At 40.6% G+C, this 27,083-nt stretch overlaps 1 protein-coding gene across 1 annotated transcript in view; it reads right to left on the bottom strand.

Moving 5' to 3' along the window:
- Positions 1-1,853: 1,853 nt before the first annotated feature.
- COL4A5 (collagen type IV alpha 5 chain) overlaps positions 1,854-27,083 on the bottom strand; it is an 83,480-nt gene continuing 58,250 nt past the window's right edge. The window contains exons 32-51 of the mRNA XM_075435549.1: positions 26,371-26,460; positions 25,393-25,542; positions 24,024-24,122; positions 22,934-23,023; positions 22,069-22,208; positions 21,011-21,137; positions 19,702-19,782; positions 19,042-19,140; positions 18,417-18,467; positions 17,409-17,594; positions 10,799-10,932; positions 10,319-10,391; positions 10,078-10,149; positions 9,571-9,699; positions 9,198-9,296; positions 7,688-7,900; positions 7,165-7,342; positions 6,483-6,597; positions 6,004-6,176; positions 1,854-4,485 (exon numbers count right to left, since the gene is read on the bottom strand). Of these exons, the coding sequence (XP_075291664.1) occupies positions 4,404-4,485; positions 6,004-6,176; positions 6,483-6,597; positions 7,165-7,342; positions 7,688-7,900; positions 9,198-9,296; positions 9,571-9,699; positions 10,078-10,149; positions 10,319-10,391; positions 10,799-10,932; positions 17,409-17,594; positions 18,417-18,467; positions 19,042-19,140; positions 19,702-19,782; positions 21,011-21,137; positions 22,069-22,208; positions 22,934-23,023; positions 24,024-24,122; positions 25,393-25,542; positions 26,371-26,460 (2,381 nt within the window). The 3' untranslated portion in view covers positions 1,854-4,403. The remainder of the gene's footprint in view (positions 4,486-6,003; positions 6,177-6,482; positions 6,598-7,164; positions 7,343-7,687; positions 7,901-9,197; positions 9,297-9,570; positions 9,700-10,077; positions 10,150-10,318; positions 10,392-10,798; positions 10,933-17,408; positions 17,595-18,416; positions 18,468-19,041; positions 19,141-19,701; positions 19,783-21,010; positions 21,138-22,068; positions 22,209-22,933; positions 23,024-24,023; positions 24,123-25,392; positions 25,543-26,370; positions 26,461-27,083) is intronic.

Raw genomic sequence — 27,083 nt, 5'->3', positions numbered from 1 at the left:
AAGCAGTTTCTCCCCTCATTTTTCCATGAAGGGTTGCAAAGCAACGTGTCTCGGGGGAGAGCGGGAGCACTGAATTTGCTGTGTGTATCTGGGAGGTAAGAACTTCTTCCCCCGACTCTGCTTTTGTGAAAGAAACACCAAGCTCAGTTTCTTTGGTTTTCTTCTGAGTTATTGAGTTAATTTAAAACTCTTTAAAGAAGCGTTATGGTTCTAGGAGACTGAGTGTGAGGAGCTGTAGCTCAGGGGGTACTGAAGCTGCTCGTTGGCACAGCAGCCTCAGCCGCCATTCTGCACTCCACCCGTGGGCTGTAGCGAGTACCCTTACTAAAGACAGCAGTCTGCCTGCTTTACTAACCAGTTACTCCTCACCTCGCCGCCAGCTCAGGCTGTTCTTAGGCAGTGGTCACCTGTCTGCTGAAAATGGGTTGAGTTAATCTTTTGTTCAAAAGCTAATAGTTGTAGATACCTACCCTATATCTAAAATGTGGAACACTGTTACTGCTCCCCGGAGCTCCTCGCTGCTGCCGCCTTGCATTAGCGCTAGCGTCCTGCTTCTGGTCTCTTGCGTAGTCTTCAGCTTGTGCTGCCAGTGGAAGCAGCCAGAGCAGGAGCAGTATTACGTGTCCAGCAGCACCGCGGGGTTGTCTAAAGCGTAACTTTCCTCGAAGGACCTGTTAAAAACATGCAATGCTGCTCACTGCGGTGCAGTCCTACATCTGGCAAAATGACCTTCCCTCAGTGGTGTCCCTGGGATGGCACTGCTGTACAGTTCAGGCAGTACTGACTACAAAATACTTCAACTAGGCATTAAAGTATATAGAAAATAATTGCAGAAGATCAAATTTTAGAACTCAAGCATTTGTTGCTTGCAAACTCAGTATATCACATTTTCAGATTCTGAAACTACTTTAAAAAATATGCATTTCCTGCACTTTCTGATGCGAGAAATCCTTGCTATAGAGGGGCCTGACCTTTACGGTAGAGGATGGGATGCTGCATGGTGGAGAGCTGCTGAAGCAGAAAGCTTGCGTGTCGCGGTCCGGGTCACCGTGTAGAGCCGTGGCTGCACTGCTTTGTGGGCCCACTTTGGTTTATAGGGCGTACTTTGACTGCAGAATTGTTTCAGAAGTTTACATCCCACCTTAGCAATGAATTTGAGGTTGAAGGAAGCTTTTTGCTTTTAGTCAAGGATTATAACAGGACTCAGCAGAGCGAAGGAAGATACTGAAAAGCCTCTCTGAAGCAGAACTCCTGTTTTTTAATACTAGAGCAGCATATGCTCATTAAAAAACAAGTTATGCATAAGGTTACTGTTTCTAGGCTTTGCAAACTTGTATTCCTTTTGAGAACAGCATTTTTCGCTCATCAGCCCAGTTGCACTTGACCGTACAGCATCTGCAGCAAGCTTGCAAGAACCGGGCAGTGAGCAAAGACAGGCAACCGCGCTCCCCCTTCTAGTGAGCTTTTGTCCCCTTGAAGTCAGGGCTGCGTGCAGGGCCTTGCAGCAGCTCCGCGTGCCTGTCCCAGCCGGCTTCCAAAGCCCTGCGGTGCCCTCGAGTGGCCGCACTCTGCAACTTGTCCCCGTACAGCTTCCAGATACAGCTGTCTGCTGGGTTCCCGCTCAGGATTAACTAAACCGGGCTAATTTGACATGATTCGGTCAGGGAAGAAACGTGTGAGTTAAGGCTCTTTTTCCTGAAGTCTGGTTTGTTCTTGGGGGTAGCTGAAGAAGCGGTGTTCTGGGCCAGAGCACCTTTAGGCTGTGGCAAAGACTATTGTAAAGCTCTGATGTTCAACACGTTTTTTTTTACTTTTTTAATAACAAATCTGCAAAGACAAGCTTTTACCTGTAGTTTAATATTTATATACTGATGGATAGCACCTAGAGGCCCAAACCAACATTTGAGCCCCCTCCGTGTCTCTGCCCCAAAGAGCTTACAGTCTAAGCAGTTGAGAAGAAGTAGGCGAAAATGACAACCATGCTTTCTTTTGTAGATCAGTAACTCCGATCCAACCCAGGTCAAGCGATTTACCTGCTCTAAGGCACAGAGTGTGCCACGGGAATTAAACCAACATCTCTTGAATCTCTGCTGCTTCCTCTCTAGACACTTTTCTCTTAATAAAAACCAGACCATTTGGAAAGTTCAGCCTGAAACAGATTACGGTTCAGGGCTGTCCTCCAGGTCAGGGTGAGAGCTACAGGAACAGAACAGAGAACATATCTTTCACAAGCGTAGCTCCCTCACATATTTTCATTTTCTGCGTCATCTTGGCAGGTCTGGGACCTAAAGCTGCCACAAAACTAGCTGTTCTGGGTGCTAGCTGCCTTAGAGTGGAATGGGATTGCCTCTCTTTTCAATTCAGTGGGCTTTGCTTTATGTGCTGCAAGAGATGCTTAAAGCTTAGGAAGATGCACCATTTATGCACTACTGGAACAAATGTGTTCTGCCCTTTCCCCTTCTGCTTTTTTGGGGCTAGGGGTAGGCTGCTAGGTTCATTTTAGGCTTCTGGGGAGCCAGCAGTAAGTTAAGGGCTTGTGTTTACAAGAGGAGACTTACTATTTTATTTCAGCCTTGGTAACAAGTTCTTGACTTGGAGGTAGCAGCCGGTTCAGTTTATTTCTAGATGCATCAGAAAACCAAAATAAAATGAGGTGAAGGATGCACACTGCTGCATTGCCCACTCTACCAACATGTATAACTGCAGCTAATTGAAAAAAGACTAAGCTATTAATGTTTTGCATTTTAAACTAAAGAACTTCACTTGCATACTTAGTTGAAAGCTTTTGAAATCAGCACCAATCTCACTGTATAAATCACTGCCACCTGGTCAGTCACCAGTCCTATGTCTTTTGTCAAATGTGCAGAAAGCAAGGCGATTTCTGATGCTCTGTGTTTACAACGATAACTGAAAGGTAAGAATGGATAGCCATTAGCAGATAAATTACAGTGGTCAATAAACAAATACACCTCACCTGTATAAAGCCATATGTTAATGCACAAGTTAAGTTGTATTGATAGTTGAGGTGGCAACATACAACGCAAATACTGAAGTACCATCACTTGGCAAATAGTCTGGCTTTGTCAGGGAGCTCTGTTTAAACAGAAGGGTAAATCAAACAGCGCTGACCAGAGAAGCTGAAGAGTCATGCGTACAAAAAGTGATCACTTTCCAGCTACTGCACAAGGAGTGACATTCTTTAAGACATACACAGCAGGATTCTTACAAAGTGACATCAGAAAGACTGCATGCACCATCTTTCAAGGCCGTATGTGAACTATACATACACAAGAGTTGCTGTATATTCTGTAAATACATTGTGGATGTGTAGAAATTCACATAAGATTAAAAGATTAATTTGTAAATAGGAGAAGATCAGTTTCCACCAGCTTATGCTTTACTTTATTCAGAAGGTTTCTTAGCGTGTATACTATTTTGGATAAGATGCATGTCACCACTTCAGAGTAGAGGTTTCACGTAAGCGTAATCTTCAATGCTTTGGTAACTGGCTATTCCCAAGGAACAGGTTCTGTTAAACCAAACTGATGACTAAACTGTGAATGTGACTTTTATTCAGAAAAGAAGGATATAGAATATGGCTAATTATTTCACATGTCTTCACAAGATACAAAAAACCCTTTTCAAGTGGATTGGGATTTCTAAGCACAAATAAAACCACCAATAGCATGGTGTACAACATTGAAAACCCTGATCAAAATGACTTCAGAATAATTGCGCATTCCCCAAAATACATCAGGTTGGCGACCGAGGAAGGAAATGAACTATTGAATAAACTGGCATAAGGGGTAAATTCTCTCTGTACCACAAGTTTCATAATAAAATACTGCTGTATGTTTTAATTTTAGATATAAGCATTTTTATGTCAGTCTGGTTTGTTTCTAAATGACCAAAAGTTTCAACTAAAAAGGTGTTTACACAATATACACATTTCATTACTTACAAAGAGAAATAAGCTTAAAATTTCATATTAAAAACCTGGGATACAGTAAGGTTAGTAGCACCATGAAAAATGTTTTTCAAAACTGCAGTCTTGTTATTTTAAACATACTCAGTGCGTCGCGTTTTTCTTTCTTCTCTTGGTTGATCAAAAAGGTGCCATTTTGGTACGGGGAGAGAAATGAAAAATTTCATCTTCTGATCCTTTCTGAACCTCAAGTGTTCTTCGTTGTTTCCAAGAGGTCAATTCTTTCATCTGAGTCCGGTTGTCAGATATGTACCAAACAACCCTTCGTTTGGCACGAGTGAGGTACACTTAAATTTGCACGGTTAAAACAGTTTGGATTTGTTTTTTCTTTTCTTTCTGCACAGTAGCACCATTGTTGCAGCTGGAAGACAGTGCATCTTAGGAATTTTCAACTGTTTTATAAACGTTCTCCAAGACGTTACGTCTTCTTCATGCAAACTTGACAACGACTAATACGCGTCCTCAGGTCTCCAGCTTTCAGTGTCTCTGACTGAGGTTTACTGGGTGACAGACACAAAAGGAAGGTTAGGTTAGCTGCTTCTGTGCTTACAGAACTGTTCCTTTAAACTTCTGCTTAATTCACAGTTTAAGGTAATACTGAAGTACGTAAGTGGGGAACTAGTCCTGTATTTGAGGAGTTCTCCCTATGAGTGAGTGATCTTTCTGTGTGTCCTCAGCACCAGGTGACAGATGTGCAGGTTCATCCAGTGTCCGCACACACAAGGACTGCTAAGTGGCTGCTTCACTTCGGCACTGGATGTAGCACAAACACCAAACCGAGTGGAAGGTGAACTTTGTACATCTGAGACAGCATTTCTGGCATCTGTCTTTGTAGCTTTTGGGCTTCTCAGTTGAAGGGTACTTTAACAACCCATAAAAAATACCACTATAGTGAGATTGGTACTTCAGTGCTGGCTTTTCTGAACTATTTATTTGTAGTCCAAAAGGGTAGGGAGGTGGGAGATCAATATAACATATTTGCGTAATATGTGTGTACACAGAGTAAGTCCAATTCTTAAAAGTTTCTTTAAAAAAATTAGAATTAAAAAAAGAAGTTGTGTTTATGGGAGAAAGGAAACTTGCAGGGGTGGGGTAGTTGTTAGCAGGCAGTCTTCACCAGGGAATTACCACTCATGAGCTACCCTGAGAACTTAGAGTGATGACTGCATTAAGTATCACAGTTGTAGGTGTTGGACAAAACCAACTTAGGGGCCACTACTGCTATGTAAACACAGTGCACATTGCCAGTCCTGTACCACAAAGCTACATTTTTCAGTTTGGTGGCACTGGGGAATATTTCCAAAGTTTTTATCAATATACAAACAGGGCACTAGCAATTTATTATATGAAAGAAGATGATTTTTCAAAGAAAAAAAACCATTTTGCTACTGAAGTTGAAAGGGAAAAGGTTTGAGGAGCTGAGAGACTCCAGCTGAAGTGCTGACTGCAGAGAAGCTGACGAAAGAATGTCACTTGGCTTCTTCGCCACCAAAATGTCATCCTCATTCTTCTGCAAAGTACTGGAAAAAATGCTTGCCATGGAGGGTATGAAACCTTCACACAAGACTTTTAAAAACAGGTTATAGGAATGTCTGCCTTAAAAGGTTTAAGTGGAGTTGGATCTTGCCCTTCATACCTGTCCCTTGTATGTCTGTGAACTACCTTTTCAAATATTTGACTCAATTGAAAGGCTTGGCAAGAAAGAAACCCAACAAAATCGATCTTTTAGGCTCCAAATACAGTAACTACAGTAGGATTGCTTTCAGAGAAGGTACTACTAAATGTGAATAAGAATTGACATAAAAAGAATCTGACTGCTTGCAAAACAGAATGTGCCTGAGCAAGTTTTTTACATAATATTAAAGGCTTACCAAGGAAGCACTTGAAAAACTGGTTGTGAGGGGGAAAACACACTAAATTATTTCCCTATACCCCTGGTAAACAAATTTCTTTTGATCTTTGGAATAAATTCAGTTTTCAAAGCTTTCATTGTGGAATACAGAAACAAGTTTTCTTACCTGAACATTTCTGACACCTCTACAGTTGCCAGCCAGAAACTATATGAATTGGCGTAGTAATTACAAGTGCCACGACCATGGCATTCAATAAACGGAGCTGAGCGGAATTCTTCTAAGCAGGACCCAGGTGATGCCAAGGCCTGTCCAGAGCCCTCTGCTCCAGCACTAGTGTGCTGGTGTAGGGGTGGAAGAAGGAAACACACAAACAAGAATGTTACAGTAGGTGCTAAAAATTAAGTAGCACAGCATTCAGCTACTAAAAGAGCCACTGTTCATTCTTGGTTGAGATAACGTGGTGTCAGGCACCTCCATAAATATCAGTAACAATGAGCTCTGTGCAGTGGAAAAATCACTGTTAATCTTGGCTGCCATGGTTAGTAATTGAAGGTAAAGTCTTTTGAATGACAACCGTTACAGCTGTGAACAAAGTCCTAAAGCAGCTCGTGGAGGACACTTCTGGAGTAGGCAGCAGTTCTTACCATCATGAAAGAGTAACCAATCCAAAGGGAGTCCCAGCCTTGAGGACACGGAGGAATCTGAATGGTCTGACTGTGCACAGCTATCACCATAGCAGGAGCTTCACACACAATGCATCTGGACACAGGGGAGGGATCAGAGAAACACGTGATCGGAGTAGGCTTTAGTGAGAATTCTTACCCAGAGAAAGGGAGAAAAAATTGGCCTGTGAGAGGCTGTCCTATTAATCTAGACTTCTGCTTCTCACGTATTTTGTAACTGCAGTAAGACAGTATTTTGAGTGAAAAATCTGCCTGTATTTCCACTAACAACCATTGGGTAAAATACTGAAGCAGTTCCTGAAACAAAAACTGGAAGCTCAAAGTCTCCGAGTGAATGCCTTTATTTTAGAGCTAATGGCTCTCATTTTCTCTTTCCTGTCCATGGCGGCTTTGCGCTGCTGACTACATAGCTTCCTCAGTCGAGGAGAATTCTTACAGCCTTTCAGCCTCTAATTATCACTGCTGCATGCAGACACACCATTTCAGACAACAAATGCTTTAAAACAAGCGATTTTCCTAGTATTTCCCAGAGCAAAACATGACAGATTCATCTCCTAATATCCAACCCACACGTTGGAAATACACGGATAAGATGTGCTATTTATCCAGATACTGAGAGATCTGATAGCCTGCTTTGTCTCACCGGCTAATGAATGGCTGGATGCTTTGCCCAGTCAGCGGCTCCATGCTCATCGGCATCGGCTCTGGAGTTGAGAGCCAGTAGGAATAGTCATTTCTTGACGCAAAATTACAAACATTGTTGATGTTGCAGAACATGAAGGGCATGGTGCTGAAACGTCTCAGACAGCTCCCAGCAGTACCTACAGAGTAAGATGCATAAAAGGTGACGGCAAAGTTTTCACTTCATTGGTTTTTATAGCAATTCTTTGAGAACAGTAATTGTGTATTCTTCCTCTCCACCTGTGAGCGCACAGCATGTGCTATCAGATTGTCACATGTGGGAAAAACTTAACTTCTCAGTTTTGATTTACATTCTTTCATCCTGAATTAAAATGTGCAGCTTCTGGAGGTAGCAGATCTTAGCATGCAATCCCCATCCTCACCTAAAAAAATCTCTAAGACTCGTATCTTCAGAAAGCCAGAGCATTTGAAGAAGCAGCTACAACCTCTTTCCCCTTAAAGACAGAACACACAAAATATCTCACCCAAATCCTGGCCATGTGCTCTCTCGTTTCCTTGCACATATAGAAGAGAGAATCCATCATATATTCTCGATGTTCCTTGTGGACATAGTGGTGTATCCCTGGTCTGGCTGTGCCGAGTTATAAGGAATCCATGAGCAACAGAAGCTGTTCCAGGAGGACCGGGTGGGCCTTGTAAGCCATCAGGGCCAGGAGGTCCCTGTATTCCTCGTGAACCTGTTCACACAAGAGAAACATAACACACAGTATTTATTAACACCACTTCTTGTTCTTTTAGGACTAATGTAGCTCTGAGAGGTAGCACAGTCTTGTGATTAAGGTGCTTGTGAGTTGGGTATCTGCTAACACTATCTTCCTCAAATTATATTTTCACGTAAGCTTGGTTAAATCACTGAGGCTGTCACAGCTAGTTATAAAATAATGGTGCAGCTTCCCTGTGTTGTAGAGGTATTGCGAAGTTCAATACGTTCGAGAGCCATGAGGCACTAAGATAACAACTGCATTGGACATGACAGCCACAGAAATGAGTCCAAATCCACTTCCCAATTCCATCTGATCCACAGATCTGTGTATGCAGCTTAATAAGATAACGTTGAAACATCATGTTCAAGATCACAAAATAAATGGCAGAGCCAGAAACAGAAGCAAGTCTCACTCTAGGGCATGCTATGATAGCACCTGAGCCAAAGCCCACCAAAATGAATAGAAAAGCTACAGTCAGTTTTGAAGTAGGTTACAAAAAGTGGAAACGGGCTAGAACAACCTTGACCGAGAGCAAGAATGAGTCGTATGACTGAGAAAGGCATCAAAAAAGGCATTTGTTCTTGAACAGCAAAAATATCAGGAAACATAACTACAAATATTTAGACTGTGTTATTCCGCAGCCATTATTATTTAAATTTTTTCACAAAAATAATGCTAATGGATTTCACAGATCATAGAGCTTCTCAGAGAAAAGGGAAAAAGAGACATTATGGATTTTTGTACTATTTTAACTGTTTAAATTCTAATACTTTTTCTCACAGCTTGCAATATATAGCTACTTAATATGTATCATCATCTTTAGAAAACTTCCCCAGGGCCCAGTCTGATTTCTTTTCTCAAATCATAATTCAGTAAATCTAAGCAATAGCTGCACGGTAGCCTGATCTCTGCCTTTGGCGAAATTCTCTCCTTTATGAAGACTCGTTTTCCCCATTCATGATTTCCATGCAAAATTAAAATTATTTTACTAATCTCTCTCTTCTCTTTCTTATTAGCTTGATTATCTTCTGTGCTGCAAAGGGGATGCCATTAAGCTTGAGATAAAGCACTCTACAATATTATTCAGCAATGACCGGCAATGTGTTGGTTACAGGACTATTCCAAACCAAAGTACGTTCAGCTGCTTGTAATATTTTTGCATTAAGAAATCCTAAATTTATGATTTTATTATTATTCACATGAATTCCCACTTCCCAATATTAGCCTGCAACTCTTTTTCCACTGGGTCCTCATAGGATAAGCACCATACCTGGTTGGCCTGGAAGGCCTCTCTCTCCTTTACGTCCTGCTGGACCATCAAAACCAGGTAGTCCATCTCGCCCTGGGTCACCAGGGAGACCAATTGGACCTAGAACAGACAAATGCGTAAGTGAAATAAAAGCTCTTGAAATCTCACTGCAGACATCTTTAAATTGTCTGGGACTCATCTATTGTTTCTTCATGATATATTAGAGAAGAACAGACATTAAATCAGATTTATATGGTAGACCCCTACATATTTACCTATTATCTCTTGCTGAATTCAGTAGGTTGTCTCTGCAGCCTATGCCAAGTGACTCGCATTGCGGCCTGCAGTCAGCTATACGTCTTAGTCATTAGTCTGCAGCTACCTAGGATCGTACCTGGCAAACCCTGTGGCCCTGGCAATCCAGGTGGCCCTTTCGACCCAGGCTGTCCTGGAGGACCCGGGGGACCAGCATCACCTTTGACAACGATGCTTCGTCCAATGGTACCTGGTAAACCTGGTGGACCTGTGAAAAAGCAGTTTAGTATTAGAGAAACCAAGGTGGAAGAGAGCATGAGGATTAGTTTCTGTCATTCTTTATTGCAAAGTCAGAAGCCAAGAGCTCTATCAATGCAAAGAATAAATGTATATACAAGGCAAAAAAGTGCTCTTTGTGACACCACCCCCCCCTCCCCCAAAGGACAGTTCTTGCAGTGGTTAGTCTGTGATACAGAGTATAAAATACGGTAGGATTACTTGTAGTGCTAAAATATATAGCCTGGAATTGTGTTTAAGCTGTTGCTCTCTTTACTTTCATTGCTGAGACCGACTCAGTCCTGCATCTGTGTAACAAATTCTGCTGGCGGGGAGCAAGAGTGGCAAAGAGGTTACTGAGGACTCCTACCTGGTGGGCCTGGCAGTCCTTGACTGCCTGTGAGGCCAGGGGGTCCTGCAGGTCCAGTGGGACCCTTCATACCTGAAACATCAAATTCACACAGTTACACAGTGAAAGAACATGCTGTCTTACAAAATCTGCCCCAAGAATGGACAAAATCAGGCTACTTTTCTCCCGAAGGGCTGTTACTGTGTCTGGAGGTTTTCACTTTAGATGCCAGTTAAATACCTGGGAATACCCAGTTGAATACCTGGGAATCCTGGAACGCCTGGAACCCCGGGGTCGCCCTTCATTCCATTCAGCCCTGGACGACCAGGATCCCCCTGAACAGAACAGCTTCACGTTATTCACTCATCTCCTCAGCAGTTTCAGAAAAATAGACAGAAAAGGTGGCTGGGGGACAAATAAGCACGCTTTGGGGCTGTGAACCAGTGCTTTGAAGGGCTGAGGCCATGCCTTCTGCTTACTGCACTGGGCACTGTCAGAGAACGCTGTAACATGAAGCGTGCAGTGACAGCTCCAGCTCCCCCAGAAATATGACTGGGACACCCTGCCCAGATGCTGGGTGATACATCAAGGAAAAGACCCTCTTACTTGCCAAAAGACAGGGTGTTAGCTACCACATTTTGGCTTTAGTTTTACTATGATAAACTGCATATTCCATCCAGAGATATTCCATTTTTATTGCATTTAAAAATAAACTGGGGGAAAACTCCATTTCTTGTCCTACCTGGCGTCCAGGTGGTCCTTGATCTCCCTTTTGACCTGTCAGGCCAGGTGGACCAGGTTGACCCGGGTTCCCTTTTTCCCCTTTAAGTCCTCCACTGCCTGGTGGCCCTCGTGGACCTTCTGGGCCTGGCGGACCTTAACATTGCAGAACAAATATACCTATATCAGTTCACATCAACCATTTTCCCCAAGTTTGTGCCTTCAGCGTAAAAAAAAAAAAAAAAGAAATATTTTGGCTTGACTTCCCAGCTCTATTTCAATGCTGAATTCAGGATAAACTAAAAGGAAAACAAATAGAGGGATTATTTGCACTACCCCAATCAGGAACCAAGGCTCCTTATGTAGCTGATGAAGAGAAGCAGGTCCTTCCAGAAGGCCATGCAACTCACCTGTGTCAGAAGCTTACCAATGACCATACTGGTGCCTTTAGTAGGAGCCAAGAAACCCCAAATTAGATGGTACAAATATCCCCTCTGCTGATCTGCATCACATTCACCATCTCTTAAGTGCTATTTTAAAAGACCAAATTCCTTTTGAAATCCAGTCTCAACAATGTAAAATATTGCTGCTTTTCTGCTGTTAGAATTTGACATACCTGTTGAGGAGCCCGGTCTATGCTGTCTACTGACTGCTGGGCAGCAGAAAGCCCATCATTCTGCCTTGCTTAATCAATCATCTGAGTTGCAGAAACTTGTGTTGAATGACTCACCCTGCAACTGATTTGTCTATCTTTGTAGAATTATGCTGTGTATATCCAACAGAAGAACTGGGCTGGTCTTTAAATATGTTCCCCTTTGCTACAGCCACATTAATCCAAAGCAAAGCAGTGGATTTAAAAGAAACCTAGGTATTTGGAGAACTGAAAGATGAGACCCCTATCTTTATGCCACCATTTAAACAGAATGTAACCGATATTAATTTGTGGTGAAACAAACTGTAAGCAAGTGCAGCAACAGCTAAGAACATTTTACCAGCTGGATCTCATAATTGGATTAACAGAAGGATCTCTTTGCAGGATAGTGCCATGACATTCTCCCTTGTAGCACAACAAATCTAATAATATCAGTGTGCTGAATTTTCAATTCTTCTGCAACCTTGAATAATTTAACATCTCCTTTGACATCCTCATAGTCTACATTCAGTGGATAAATTTGATGAGCTGTACTTCTGCATGCAAATCTAAGTATAGAATTCCTTCCAAAATTTTTCTTTTTAAATCAACAGCAATTTTGTACCAGATTTCACACATATCCTGTAGCAGTTTCAGCTACAGAAAACATCCCATCATGCAAGGATTTTTTGTGTTCATTTTGCTCTTTTATACTGGTGTAGTACTGTACACATGCAAAATAATAACAGGTTACCATCTGAGGCATGCTAATCAAACACATACAGTCTGCAGGGTAACCACAGTCCTTAAAAAGATACTAACAGAATTACAGAAAAACATCTGCTTCCCTTACATCAAGTGCAATGTAGTAAAATAAATTGACCGAGTTAAGAGTCTAACCTGGAAGACCTGGAAGGATCAGAGTTCACCAAAGCCCAATGATCGATGTTAGAAGGGTCAGACATCACACAGTACAAAACAAGATTACTAGTTAGAAATAGTACAGATGACAGCATATACACTACACAACAACCCATTTCACCAGCATATTTTGTATTTACAATATAATCCACATGCATGCATAAAACCAGACATGAATACACAATGATATGTATTTTCAGATACAAGTTATTCTGGTGACTAGGCTCTGCTAAGACTAATTTGACACTTCATTTAACAGCAAACTTAAAGCTTTACTAAAGAATATGTTATTGCTTTAACATTACAGCTGAGGCCTACGAGTGGTTAGTCCTACGCACAACGGGGTTTGGACTGTGTAACCATTTCACTGACAATAGTCACCATCACAGGGCCTGAAGCCTGGCAGATACGCAGGTAGACTGTGAATGACAGCTTGCTCTTGAGCAAAATTCTGCTTTGGGCAGGGGGAAAGTGTGAATAACAGAAGGACTTAGCACCAGTAATTGGGTATGAGCCTTGACTATCTATGACTACAATTCTAGGACTGAAAAGTAGGCTTATACCTGCTCCATAATGGTAAGCAGGACTGATATGGATCAAAAGGGTTGCAAATGCTATAAGCAAAAATACAGCAGAACTTACAAATTAATAAATTGTTGATGCTAATTTACCTCTTTAAGGTTATTGTGGAGAATGGCATGTGATAACATCCTTAGAAAAAAATCATTTAAATGTCCTCTTTCAAAAGGTGAGCTGGTTGTCCCTACCATGCTCCTGAATTCATACGTATTTTAGCTTCTGTGCCACTTGCATTTTTCATGTCAGTGAAATGATTGAAATATATCAACATATCTCCATGCAAATTACAGCTAAAAACTATAATAAATACATCAGGTTTACCTCAATGCACTATTTCTTACACATTCTGTAAATTATTTTAAATACTAACTGTAATACAGCTGTTAAAAATAATGACATGGACATTGTATTGTTACTGTTTAGTACTTATAAACTATATTTCACAGTGAGATAAGTTTTGCTGTGATTTATAAATCTGTCCTGTACTTGTTGATCATTGAATGCTGGCTGATCACAGTCACAGGGTAGAACAAAACATGAAGCAATTGAGAAGTTGCCCTCTGCATACCCATGATGGTAACGCACTTTGAAAGTGTGGTTACTGCTTGTGTGGCCACAGTTAAATTAAAAGGTAAAGCCACATTCATTTTTTTGTATGACGGCATAAAGCTAGGATTCAAACGTCAGGGGCTACCACATTTGCCACCTCACAGTGCTTAGGACAGCATACTAAAAACTAAATTTATTCCATTATTGAATTTTCATGACAGCTCTTTGCTTCTTGAAAGTCATCATAGCAAAACCTAAAGACATCGTTCTTATTAAACAGATATACCAAGTCATTTTCAATCTAGACACAGATGTTCACAATCTTCCCAAGAGCTGGCTTGTGCTACATGCTGATCTGCTAAAATGACAATAAGCTTGTGAAAATCACCATGTTCTTATCAATCCTGTTCCACTGCCCTAGCGCTAGGGCGGGGAGGGCTGTATGCTTCGTTTTCATTAAATGCATACTAAAGGAAGAGCTTTCCTCATTCTCTCTAAACGTGCTGGTGAAGCAATACAATGGAAATAAGGATTTCTCTGCACTGGAAAGTTACAATGCTCTAAGTTGGGAACGTAAAGCGTCACTGTTATTCTGTATAAATTTTCCTGCAGACACTGTTGGTATAAAAGAAACATCTAATTTATTTAAGTCACTTGAGAGTGTCCAAAATCAACAGTAGCAGGTGTTATAAAAATGAATACTGCCACTTGCCCAAGCTGCAAAACACAATTATACAGCAAAGACGTGGGAGGACAGCGCAAGATGCTTTTTAAAAAAAGATGAAAACCAGTATATTATTGTTTTCAACTGCACCAAGAATAAATATACTAAAACAAGTTTTCAAAGTCTTGCAGATCTGGACCCACATGATCTTCCACCATGGGGAGAGCAACACTCTGCCCTTCCATTGTCAGTCCTACAACAACCTGGAGGAAGAGTCTGAAAACCAACTCTGAGCTTTTCTTTTCTACCACAAATTAAAAGGTATGTCTGAAACATGACTCAGCATATCTACATTTAGACGCTACAAAAGTATATACATTCATTTTCATGCAAAGTTATTATTTTGGAGTTAAGGGGCTAACCTGAGGGACCTGGGAGTAGGGGGTCAGAGTTCACCAAGGTCATCATTAGAACAAGGGGAAAAACATCAAAATTGTTAGAAATATCAACAAGCTAACATATTCAACTAAACCTTTCTTTTTAGATTTAGCTCAATATTCCTTTACATACAGTATGCAAAACACCAAACTATTATTATTCATTGCAATGAAAATAGACATGTGGAGTAACAGTAATGTTGTGTTGCCCTGGAAATTGGCTTAATTTAATAATCAATTAATAAATGCGTCCCAACATCATCTATCAGCATTTGTTTTAGGGACAACTCAACTGAAGTCAGAGCGCTACATCACATTTGACTCCATCGCTTTTACTAATCTTAGAATATATCCAGAAGCCAACAACAAACAGTATATGTATACAGCTTCTGGTTTTATGTACGTCCCCAGGAGGGGGGTAATTTGACAGCCACACAGCTGCTTTTATGACTAGCTGCCTTATGTTGAAATGTTACAAAATCAGCGTTCCAACAATAGACTGTTATCCTCTGAAACAAAAGGCTGGAGTGCTGATTGTACCAGAACTGCAATAATAGTTTGGTTTATCCACATTAGTTCACGCATAACTGAGCAAAACAAATGCTTTACTTTATACATTGCATGCAACAAAAATGGAAATAAAGAAAGAAAGAAAAAGAGAGAGAGAGAGAGAGAACATGGCTGAGCAGAACCTCACTGGTTGTTTCCTCCCTGCCAATACACATAAAACTGCACAAAATGAGCCCCACCACTCCTCTGCCTCCCCAGCTGATCAGAGTCAGTAAGCACCTAGCACCTAATTTATACAGAGAACTGAACAGGATGAGAGGCTTCATAAAACCAACAACACTACAGCAGAGCACAGTGTCTCAGCTGGTAGTTTTATTATACATCAGGAGCTGCTTAGCTGGTTTACCACTTTTTAAATTTTTATTTTTATTTTTTTTTTTAGCCTTTGGAGATATCCTCTGTATAAGAATCTTTTAAAAACAAAAGCCTATATTCTCATGGACCAATCAGCCACGCCCTTACGGACCAATCAGCTTCCTGTGCCAAAATTTTAATTCCTGTACCACTCTACATACAGGAAAATTATCTCTGGAAGACACGTAGGATGTCTTAGGCCTTTATTTGGGCACACTTAAATTACAAAGCTCAAGCCCAGCATCCCACCATCTCTTACCCCTTTACTCCTCTCATCTGACCCAGCTGCAACTCTAACCACAGTGAGCAGAGCAGGGATTACTTGTCCCATACTCCTACCTGCCAGCGAGCAACTAGGCAGAAGAGGACAAGGCCACATGGAAATTGGAAAGCAAATTAGGACTACCAACTGGCTGCAGGGATGCTCCACTGACTGGTTAGAGCCCCTGGGAGTAAGTTCCTCCAGGAGAAAGGAAGGCACACACTCCTCCTTCCACTAACCAAACCAGGAAGAAATTGTGACTGACAGTGAATTATTAACCCACTGCATTGTTCCACACCAGTCACATAAAAATCAGATTTCGGATACAACACAATTCAAATATTTTTACTAGGACTAAAAGAAAACCTCATTATACTGGCAAGCAGCATCCCAGTTTTAAGGTGTTATAAATTAAAACCAAATGTTGTTTAGAATCACTCATTTCTAAATACACAGTTAGGATAGATGAGTTCATAGCCTACTCTGCACAAGAGAAAAGCTCATACTGACACTGAGAATAATCAAACATTACTCAACTCCAGTTCTAGTGAAAATATTTTTATAATATTCCATTCTAAAAACGTTTTTCAGTGGGATTGCCTCCTCCTGCATCAGAAGCAAGAATGAGGAAAAAGCGAATCTTAAAATCTTTCCAAGTATGTACTGCAAAACCAAACTCTCCTTTGCCATTTTACAAGTGTACTAACCCCAAACTAACTTTGCCCAAACAAATCTTTGAATTACAGAAAAATCTGAGGTCAGAGTTTGAGGGCAATAAATAAAAATATTACTTCTCCATTAATACGCAAAGAAAAAAAATACTGTAATCAACCACTAGCTTGGTTTGAAAATAGTCTCCTTGAAGGAGAATCTCAAGCATGTTAAGTGAGATGAGTCGTCTTGGTGGCAAAGTACTTCTGGACTCACAATACAGCAATAAGCTTGAGCCAGAGCTGCGACAGGTTCGTTAAAGTTAGATTTTTCAAGAGCAGCGTCTAAATGCAAATAACTATTCTATGACACAAAATATAAATCAAATTCTAATGCATGCCAGGGAGCTGCTCAGCAATGTTAACTCAGTATAGTGTTTTTTCATTCCCAGAATTAGTTGGTGCAGGAACAAAATGCAAACGTGGAGTGGAAAGATGAGCACGGCATGATGGTGCACTGAGTCCGTGGGAGCCACATGACACAATGGAGCAATGACTTATGTTACATGACACGAAGATGAAGAGGCAGCTATCCAATTTGATCATGCTGTGATGCTAGCGTGAATTTGATTTTCATGACTCTTAAAATGATGGGGTTTGTTACTTTTGGGTTTTTGTGCGCGATGACGTTTGCTGATCATGTGACAATACTGCAAAGGTATCAGATGTTCAAAAGTCGGTATCGTGCTCACTAGATGATTACTGTGACAGCATGCGGAGAATCTCCCGTTTATTAACGCATTCGATTTTTGCTGCCAGGTATCAGACTGAAGCTATTTTTAGATACTCTTACTTTTGGCAACAAGATCCTCTGGTTGCCCACAAACATTAAGACCTATGCCATGAGGCTTGAACTTCTCCATCCAAATAAATTGAGAAAGTTTAAAGGCTGATAACCTACCAGCAAAATATGAAAGCACTGGCAGATATTGATAGGTACGGATCACGCTCTTACCCGGCCTTCCTGGAACACCTGGTGGGCCAGGGCTACCTTTAGGACCTTCCAGAGGTGGCCCTGGTAATCCTGGTGGACCTGGTGGACCCTGTAGACCAGGGAATCCATGGAAACCTGGTTCGCCCTTCAGACCTGGAAGTCCAGGGGGCCCTGGTGGGCCGGGTAAACCCAGTTCTCCTTTTTGTCCTGTAAAACCAAACCAGCCACGTTTATAAGTGCTGCTACAAATAGGTATGCAAAAAAGTCCAAATGCCAGTTTGCAGAGCCATTGTCTCTCTCCTGCAGAAGGTGCAAGTCTGGCCACAACTCACCCCATTTGCGCAGTGAGACAGCATAAAATTGGTCTAACATTCAGAAAAGAGTTAGGGCTAATAGTTCTTGCAGTAGAAAGTGCTATAGCTTCTGACACGTTAGAAGGTCTTACTAAGTCTTACTTTACTTCTCAGTAAGGCTGTAATTCCTAAACATCCTCTGAGCTTGTAAGCCTGCAGGCAGCGCTTTCTGTGAAGAAATCTGTCAATATTAAGACTTCACAATTTTTTTGGGTAACTGCTGAAAGTTAAGACATACTTGCAAAATTTTCAGATAAGCTTGAGGAATTCAGGAGCTTTAATGCTACTGGAAAGTAATGTGACTTAGATTGTGAAGTTGCTTTTCAAAATATAGCAAGCAGCTCTATTTTCAAAGCAGCTTCATTTGTCATCTGTTGTATGAATGCTTTATTTACTGAGACAAACCAGCTAAGTTCCACACAATGCAGTAGACTGTTATCCTGTGTGGATGTATTCTGTCTGCATAACTGCTAATTTACAAGATTCAGTAGTCAGTAATGAGTGTCTTTATTACTGTGGTTAATTGAAAATGGTCTGCTGAGGGAAAAAAAGAGTTGTTTTAGTTGTTGCTATGGCATTCAGTTGTTGCAGAACCTACAACATGCCCTTCTCTTTTTGGTGTATAGATACATTTTACATTCACTTTTTTTAACAAAGAACAACAGAGAAACTTTACCTGACAACCCTGGGAGTCCTGGAGGTCCTGGGCGCCCAAAACCTGGTAGACCTGAAAAGAAGCAGATTCAGCAAATAATGAACATTTAGCTTTCAGGTCTCCAGGAACAGGAATATGAGGCTGAAAATGATGAAAGTGCAGTTCGTCCAAGTCTCTGATTCCTTGAGACTACCAGGATTCTCATTCACTCACCAGTCTACACCAAAACGACAGGTTTTGCTACAAAATGCACCTGTAACTTTCGTAAGTATTTCCATCCATTCACAAGATCCTCTTTCAGATTTTGAGAGTTAATACATTTGTATTTTTGGTTGGGGTTCGATCTTCAAGGCAGACATTACACTGTTTATCCATTCTGTAACCGAGTTGAAGCAATATAGCTATCATGGAATACAGGAACAGGGGCTGGTGTGGAACTCTAGTAATGAAAATCTAAGAGCTGATTGAATTCTTGTCCTGTGCTTCATTAGCAGGTTGACAGCACGCTTTGTGAACCATTCAGCAGCTAGGAACCACAGAGGCAGCTTTGAGGGTGTATGGGCAGTTATAGGAAAAATAGAATAGAGAAAGCAAAACAACACAATGCAGAGTGAAGAGGAGAAAACAAACAGCAAGGATACCTAACCTGGCTCGCCCTTCTGACCAGCTGGTCCAGGGATACCGTCTCGACCAGGCTGTCCCTTCTCCCCTGAAGGACCAGGAGGGCCAGGACGACCAATATCACCTAAAAGGGCGACAGAACGCATTAGCACAGTAATGCCTAACCTGCAATAAAAAAAGCTCCCCCTGCCCACCATCTGAATCTGAAAGTGTGACAATATAACAACAAATTCACAAGGGTGTAATCTTGAAATTAAAACCTTTCTCTCTCCCCCCGACAATCAGAAAAGGCTTTTACACCTGTGACCTTTTAAGCAGTTAGTGTTTGCTAAAAATAATGTAATAGTTCCTTTTAAGATAAATTAGAATTTTGCTCCTATAAAACCAGGTTAGACCACTGGAATACTTAACATAAATCAAGCTGGTAAATATTGAAACAGTTAACTTTTTGTTTCAATAGTTAATGGTATGACTATGACAGCAGACACAAGTTGTCAAGAGCAGGTTAAAATTTCTTTCTTTTCTGTTTAATTTCAGTGAACTATGTCTGTGCAAAGGTGTTTGAGCATCCATACACATATAGATGCATTTTCATGATGTTAAAAAGATAAGAAGAAAGGAAGTGGCTTCCTGTGTTATGCTTTTCACAGAAGCAGCTGACCTTCACTGCACTGTTCATGCTCACCTGCAGGCCCAGGCGGTCCAGGCAGGCCAGGATTACCTGGAGGCCCCTCGATACCTTTTGGTCCTGGAATTCCTGGCGTCCCTGTAAAGTACAGGCATTTCAATAAAATTAAGCACAAAGCTGGCTTTTCATCAGATCTTGAAATGCTATGATCTGAGATGCTGAGTAACAAATAAGCTCATTGTATCAAGATACTATATTTGTGCTCATTTTGCAGATGTACAGCTGATCAAGGAGATGAATTATAAAGCAAAGAATGCACAGAAACAAAACATGGTAGCACAACTGTCCTTACTGCTACTCTCAATACTGTCTTCTCAATTGTTGAGTGCCCGTGGCCAAGGACACAGGAAGCCTGGCACCCTGCTAGGAAATTATCATTTCAGAGACAGGTAGTTCTGCTTGACAGCAAATTGAAAACATTATGAACTGTGGTTGGATAGTCCTTCCCCAATCCTCTTTTTCCTTTCCCGAAAAAGGATCTTAATAAAAATGGTCTTAGAATTTACACTGGATTCTCACCCCTACAGCATCCACTGAGTGGGAGGTAGGAAAAACAATCGATTTGTTGCAGTGTGCCTGTTCGGAACAGGATCTGAGCCTGATCAAGGTAGCGTCTCAACACATCATTTTGACTGTTCGCAGACTTTCAGGCATGACATGAAGCAGAGGTTAAACACTGTCAGGTTCACAGCCTGGTTTTGTACTCTTCTAAGCATCCTGCTGCCATGACTACACTGTTATAAATTTCCTAACTTCCTACATTAAAGCAGCTCAAGCATGCTTGTAGAACAGTCTTTACTGCTGCAAATGCAGCGTAGGTAAAAACCCTGTTTCTTTAAATTGAGAATGAAAGAACTGACATATACCCATCAATAAATCTCTATTAATAGTTTTTAGAGAAGGGTGCAAGACCTAATTTCATTATGTTTCAAAAATAGATTTCCCTTTAGGACATCTTTTTACAAAATAAATGCTATTTAAAAAGCCCGGTTTTCCTGATGACACTTTTTATTGATTCATGAAGGAATAATATGGAGCCAAACACAGGTATTTTGTGGGTCAGAAGAGGTGAGAGTCTGACTGCTGTGGGGAGTGGAGAGCATTAGCTAACACAACTGCTACATTCCCTCAGATGAATAATTTCAGAAGGCACTCTTGCATGCATTCACAGACTTACTGTTGCAGTGACAATTCCAACAGCACATAACTTAGAAGCAGCAGACTGCTAGAAACTTTGCAAGAAGCTGCAGCCCTCCACCGAGTACCCACTGTATATAGAAAATTTAAAAATTTTGTTCAGAATTACCTGGGAATCCAGGAAGGCCTGGTTCTCCTTTTGCACCTGGACTGCCTGGAAATCCAGGCAAACCAGGATTTCCAGCTATACCTTTACTGCCTGGACTACCTGGGTATCCAGACAAACCACGATCACCCTAGAAAACATTAAGCAGACATAAGAAACCAGTCTTTGTAAGATGGAGTAAGCCCTTCTTGTATGTTCCCAGTCTCACCATCACAAACAGGTCACTATTATATTGTGTACACTTCTCCTTATATCCAGTTAATGTTAACCACCTCACACAGAAAACTATTTGGAACCAGCAATTGTAAAGATTTTAACAGTTTTCCCCTACAATTTTGTAAAGACTATCATAGCTTTTCCTCAGAACTGGCCTATGTTAAAGAAAAAAGTGTTCTTTCAGAAGAGACAGAGGTTTTTATCCCGTGGTAATAGAGAAGGAAAAAAGAAATCTGTGGAACTTTAATCATGCCATGTTTTTGCAAAATTAATTGCTGCTCAGCATCAATTGTAAGGCATCAGTGAAGGCTGCTAGGTACTCTGTAGGTCTTTTTGTCACTTTTGTGGGTGACAGAAAGGATGATATAGGTACATGTTCATGCAAATGTTTTATATAGACTTAAAAATTCTAAGCAGCATAATCATGATATATCAGCTCCTTAGTCATTTATTTTTAAATGCATATTGTCTTTTTTTTTTTAGCATTAACTACTTTATTAGACATGGGAACAATTATATTAATTGTATAAATCACTACCAACTACCAAAATGTCAGTGGGTGTCACAGTGCAGAGTAGGCTACTAACTGAACCCAACTTGAAAGGTCTGGTAAAAAATCTTCTCCTTTAACCAGATTAAATCATATATAAATATTTTCACCTTTAAAATTAGAAATTTTTGCTCCCACCTGAAAAGAACTAACCCCAGTCAACCCTGCTTGTTGTTAATATATTTATATACATATTGACAGTTATACATAATATATATTAAGTTATAGTTTAAAAAAAATTAACACAATCTAATTTCCTCATCAAATTTTCTGTTGAAGAATTTTGTAAATGTACCTTTGGTCCAGGGGGACCAGGAATACCGAGGCTTGAAAGACCAGGGTCACCTTTCTCCCCTTTCAATCCAGGAAATCCTGCTGGCCCAGGCTGCCCTGGACGTCCTGCTATTCCTTGGCTGCCTTTAGTCCCTGGGGGACCTGTCCAGAAGACAAAACACAAGTTCTATAAATATAAATAAAACTTCTGCAGAGGTTTAGAGAAACCACTCAAATTACAGCAACTGAACTAGAAATGACTAAAAAATTGACTGGCTGGCTTTGAATACCCAATGTGTTTTTATTTTTAAAAACAAACTAAAACAGTTATCTAAAAATTTCTCATGGCTTTTTGCGTGCCATTTCTAAGCTTTCTTTTTTTATTCTTAAGTTACACGAATCCAAATATCTCATTGTAGTATCTAGGCACAATTTAACATTAGAATCCTCAGAAACTGGATTTTTTTGTTTCAGCAATCTTTCTAAGTAATGGAATTCACTTTCTCCTTCCCCTTTTGCTTGTGTCTGATGTCTGTCTTTTGACAGGTGGGTTTACAGAATCATCTTTTTTCTGAACTTTTACAGAGTAGAATCTGAGAAACTAGAAAAGTATGAAAGTTACAAAATGTAGATCATTCTGCTTCTACATCCATAAGCACTTTAAAATAATATATATTTACAATATATTTGCTATTTGCATTTTCTGTTTTAACAGGTATTTCCAGTTTCTTATGTACTATTTCAACAAATGTGCATGTAGGGCTTTCTGTATTCCTCATTTGCATTGCCATTTAAATTAGATACTGCACACAAGCAGATCCACCTTTGTACTATACAAAAGGAAAACCCTGGCCCAAATCAAGTAAAATACAAGCACAGAAACTAACCTGGAAGGCCCATCTCTCCCATGGCACCTTTTAACCCTGGAGGTCCTGTTGGTCCTGGCTGCCCAGGAAGGCCTGTGTCTCCCTTGATGCCTAGGAAAGTTGTGTGTTTAGTTAATTAACAGCAATAATTAAAAGTTTCTGATATTCATGCATTCTCATACGAATATGCTTGTCATCTAGTTACAATTGTGATGGATTTGGAGTTGATTTAGGCCTCATACTGCTCCTACATGCTTTTTCACACCCATTTGTAGTGAAATATTAAACATCCTCTGTTTGTTCCAAGCCAGGATTTGACTAGGGCAACAACTTCTTTGTTTTGAAGATTAGTCTAATGAAACGGGTCAAATCTCAGTCCATGATCTACTAACCATCTGAAACAATTTAGTACTGGTGCGACTTGGTCTCTCATGAGCTGCTCTGCAGAACGAACACATTATCACTTTCTCATCTGCAATAGGCATTCAGTAGCTTCTATTCTAGAATCACATGCAACCTACAATGCTCAAACTAGTTTGAGTCCTGGATGGTTAAAAAATTCCCCAAGCCTGACAAGATATTTAGAGCAAGACCTACATTAGACATAGTGAGAAAATATTCAAGATTTCAGATAAATTGTTACAGCTGTAGGAAGAAGCAGTGCTAAACCGAGTTCGTTTGCTGGATCCTTGCAATTCTTTAAAGCAGAGACGTGACATCCAGAAAGCCGTTGCAATACATTCATTTGGCCATTTGCAAAGTATGAGTATAATGACTAACAATATTAGAAATAAACATATGAAACAGGCAAGTCCTGTAGGCAGATCCTGCAGTCACGCTGTTTGCTCCCTCAAGGGGTAAGCACTTTCCCAGTCATCCTAAAAGCTATCCTCATCTTCAGTGGGATCAGTTTAAAACTGCTTCTGGGTCTGTTCGAAGGAAAGAGCTCAAAGCATGTTGTTTGGATAATGATTTTAAATGCTGCAGCTTTAAGTGTAAATCCCTAGGCTTTGCTTAGATATACCTGGATTAACATCCCGAGCCCATGTGATAAAAAGGCACACAAATTCTTACACATCCAAACTGTCCATCTGAGGCCTTGTTTACTTACCTGGCAATCCTGGCACACCCGGTGGGCCACTAATTCCCGGTGGGCCTGGGTCACCTGGGAGACCTTGATAACCTTTCTGTCCTGATAAACCGGGAATACCTCAAAGGAAAAAGATTCACAGTATTTTCACTACTATTACTACTACTGTATGTTTTCTTTTACCTTAAGAGATCAGATGTAACCACAGGTGAATAAAAATCCAAATACGTTTTTTTCTTCAGTAAATATAATTCTCCTAAGTTTACCAAAGAGAAATATCGCAGAACACAAAATTTTGCTTCTGGAAAATTAAGAATTATGATGGAACAGGAACAATATAAGTAAGCAGAGGAAAAAGTAACTTTACTAATGCCAATATACTTCATTCAGAAGGGACGGTCGAACCTCTCCATGCTAACCTCTCTCTATTCATCCAGATTATTTATACACATATTTATTACATTGCACACCAGAAGCACTTTGGGACTGATCTCTTATAAAATGTAATCCAGGTGTTTTAGCAGATTTTTACAAATTCTACGTTGTGTTACCCAATACAATAACTTTATGCTGCCGTGCAGGCATAGTAAAAACTGCCCTCTACAGCTCTTACTTAACAGAGGGGGAAAAAAAAAAGAAAAAAAAAAAGGTAAGTGTCTTAAGATCCTACCTAGGCTTCACAGAAATTAATACAATAGACAAATTAGCACAATAATGGCTGGGCCAATATTAGAGAAAGGCATTCTGCTTCTCTCTAGGGTAGAATATTTTTACTCTTCTCAAGACTAAATTAGAGTTCAAAGCAGACACCAGAACCCCTTGAAGGGGGGGAGCAAGCAAGTGGGAAGGAAAACAAACTTGAGTGAACTGAGAAAACCTTCCAGGCTGCCAGCTTGCCGAGCAGAAACACACACAGAGATGACATTTAGCTCAGGGGCGGGTAAGCTTATAGAGATACCCAAAGGGAGAATCTGGAGCGGATGACATGTGCAATTCCGTCCTACAGGCAAAGGTCCAAGGGCCTGCGATACAGCAGGAATGCAGCCAGCACAGCAGCCATGACAACTCTCTCTCATCACACTTAGGAATAACACCTAGCAGACTGAACTGTGACCCTGCTGAAAGCACCTTAGTGCTATTGCAATACCACCATATGCCAAATAATGGTAACAGTTAACAAGCAAGGACATTGCAAACTACGCATACAGAGTAACTTGGTCTTAGAACCACTTAAAAAAAAAGTCTAAAATAAGAGAACCTTAAGCCACCTCTATATTCCGAGTTTATATTTTTCTGTAAGAAAGAATGATCTGTAATGGATTCAGTTACAGGTCACTGTCATCAGCAGAGGACAAACCACCTCCCCAGACCCATATGCAGTGTTCTGTACCTGGAACACCTGGCTCGCCTTTTTCTCCTTTTGCTCCTAGCTGTTTCGGATCAACTGTTCCAGGTGGACCTGGCAGGCCTGCTTCACCCTTGATGCCTTTCTGTCCTACCGGCCCAGGAGGCCCTGGCGGACCAGGTAATCCATTATTACCTACAGTAGGTACAGACAAGAAAAGGGAAAAAAATACAATCCTTAATGTAGGCTAATATATTTGTAATGCTTTTTCTTACACAGGGAGTCCATGGTTTATTCATGAAATTGGAATTCACTAAATGATCAGTTAGTTTATGCAAGGTTCTCCACCTTAGGCACTTTAAGCCCTGGAACAAAGCCGAGTGAGCGGACTGCATGGGCACGTCTGTATGCTGCAGTCTGTCAGCTCTGACCAGCCCAGCTTGGAGGAAGCAGCTGTCTGTGTGACCCACACCGAGCGAGCTCCCAGAGCCCCACCACACTGTGCCACTAGCACAGAGGAGTTACAACAGCTACAGCAGCTTTCCATTCACAGCCTCCTTGTTCTGGGGAGACGAGTGGGTTTTTCTTCTACCAAATTCCTCCAAATTCATCTCCAATAAGGGGGTTGGGAAAATGGGGATAGAACAGTTTCTCTGTGATACCTATAGGCCTGATTCTGGATGACTCCATAACCCAAAGCTACCGATTTTCTTCTTTCTGCTGCTTAAAGCAGACTTTAGAACATACTTCAGAAATATTTCCCTACTTCAATGCCATCAATCCAAAGGTAATATTTTAAAAATAGCTAACATTTCATGGCATCAATTAAGAAAAAAGAGTGACTGAATGCTATGGCTTAAAAAACTGCAAAGCAATTCTGAACAGCAGCACTGTCAAAAGAAGATAACCCAGGCAGATCCCAGTAGTGAAGATCTAGATGTTAGTATTACAAAGCCTCTTTCCACACAGGACACAGAAAACAGCATTCTGCATTCTCTTCAGGGCAGATAAAAGAAACATTACCTTTCAATCCAGGCAGGCCACTTCTTCCAGGAGTTCCTGGAGGCCCTGGAGGACCAGGAGCTCCCATGGCACCCATCTCGCCTTTGGCACCTAAACACATTGAATCACCATTATCATTCTGAACAAAAACTCAGAACTTATTGGTAACTAACTTTCACTTCCTCGCATCTTTATGGTATTTAATAACATGCACATAAAGCCTGTTTTAAGGGAATTACAAGCACCCAGTTCTTGTATACATATAAATCAGCTAAAATGACACTTGAAAATTGTGGCAAATTTTCTACAGTCAAGTCCTGGGAAGAAAATGTGCAGTGCACTGTTCTTTATGGTAGAAAGCATTTTTATACCTCCAATAAGTTTAGTTCCCTGGTTTGAAACATAAATACTTGTTGGAAAGCAAACTTGAATTTATTGAAAGCCAAAAAGACAATTAGTTATACACTACTTTTAGAATCTTTTGTATCACCCTCTCTATCTAAAGACAGAGATCTCAAAATTCACTTTTGAGATTTCTGTTTCAGCAGGCAAAATGGACTGTCTTAACTAAATAGTCTAACACACAGAATAAGGAAATTAATATTTAAAACTATGTGTTGGATCCAATTGATAGCATTTGTAATTATTTCCTTTAAACAAATTCTATTTCTAAATTGTAGCAATGACTAGAAAAAAACAATCACAAAATAAATTAGAAAAGCGTCATAATGATG

The sequence above is a fragment of the Opisthocomus hoazin genome, chromosome 14 (genome assembly GCF_030867145.1).
Source record: "Opisthocomus hoazin isolate bOpiHoa1 chromosome 14, bOpiHoa1.hap1, whole genome shotgun sequence".
Classification (NCBI taxonomy): domain Eukaryota; kingdom Metazoa; phylum Chordata; class Aves; order Opisthocomiformes; family Opisthocomidae; genus Opisthocomus; species Opisthocomus hoazin.
The sequence above is the reverse complement of the archived record's forward strand: the minus strand, read 5'-3'. Positions and strand labels throughout refer to the sequence as shown.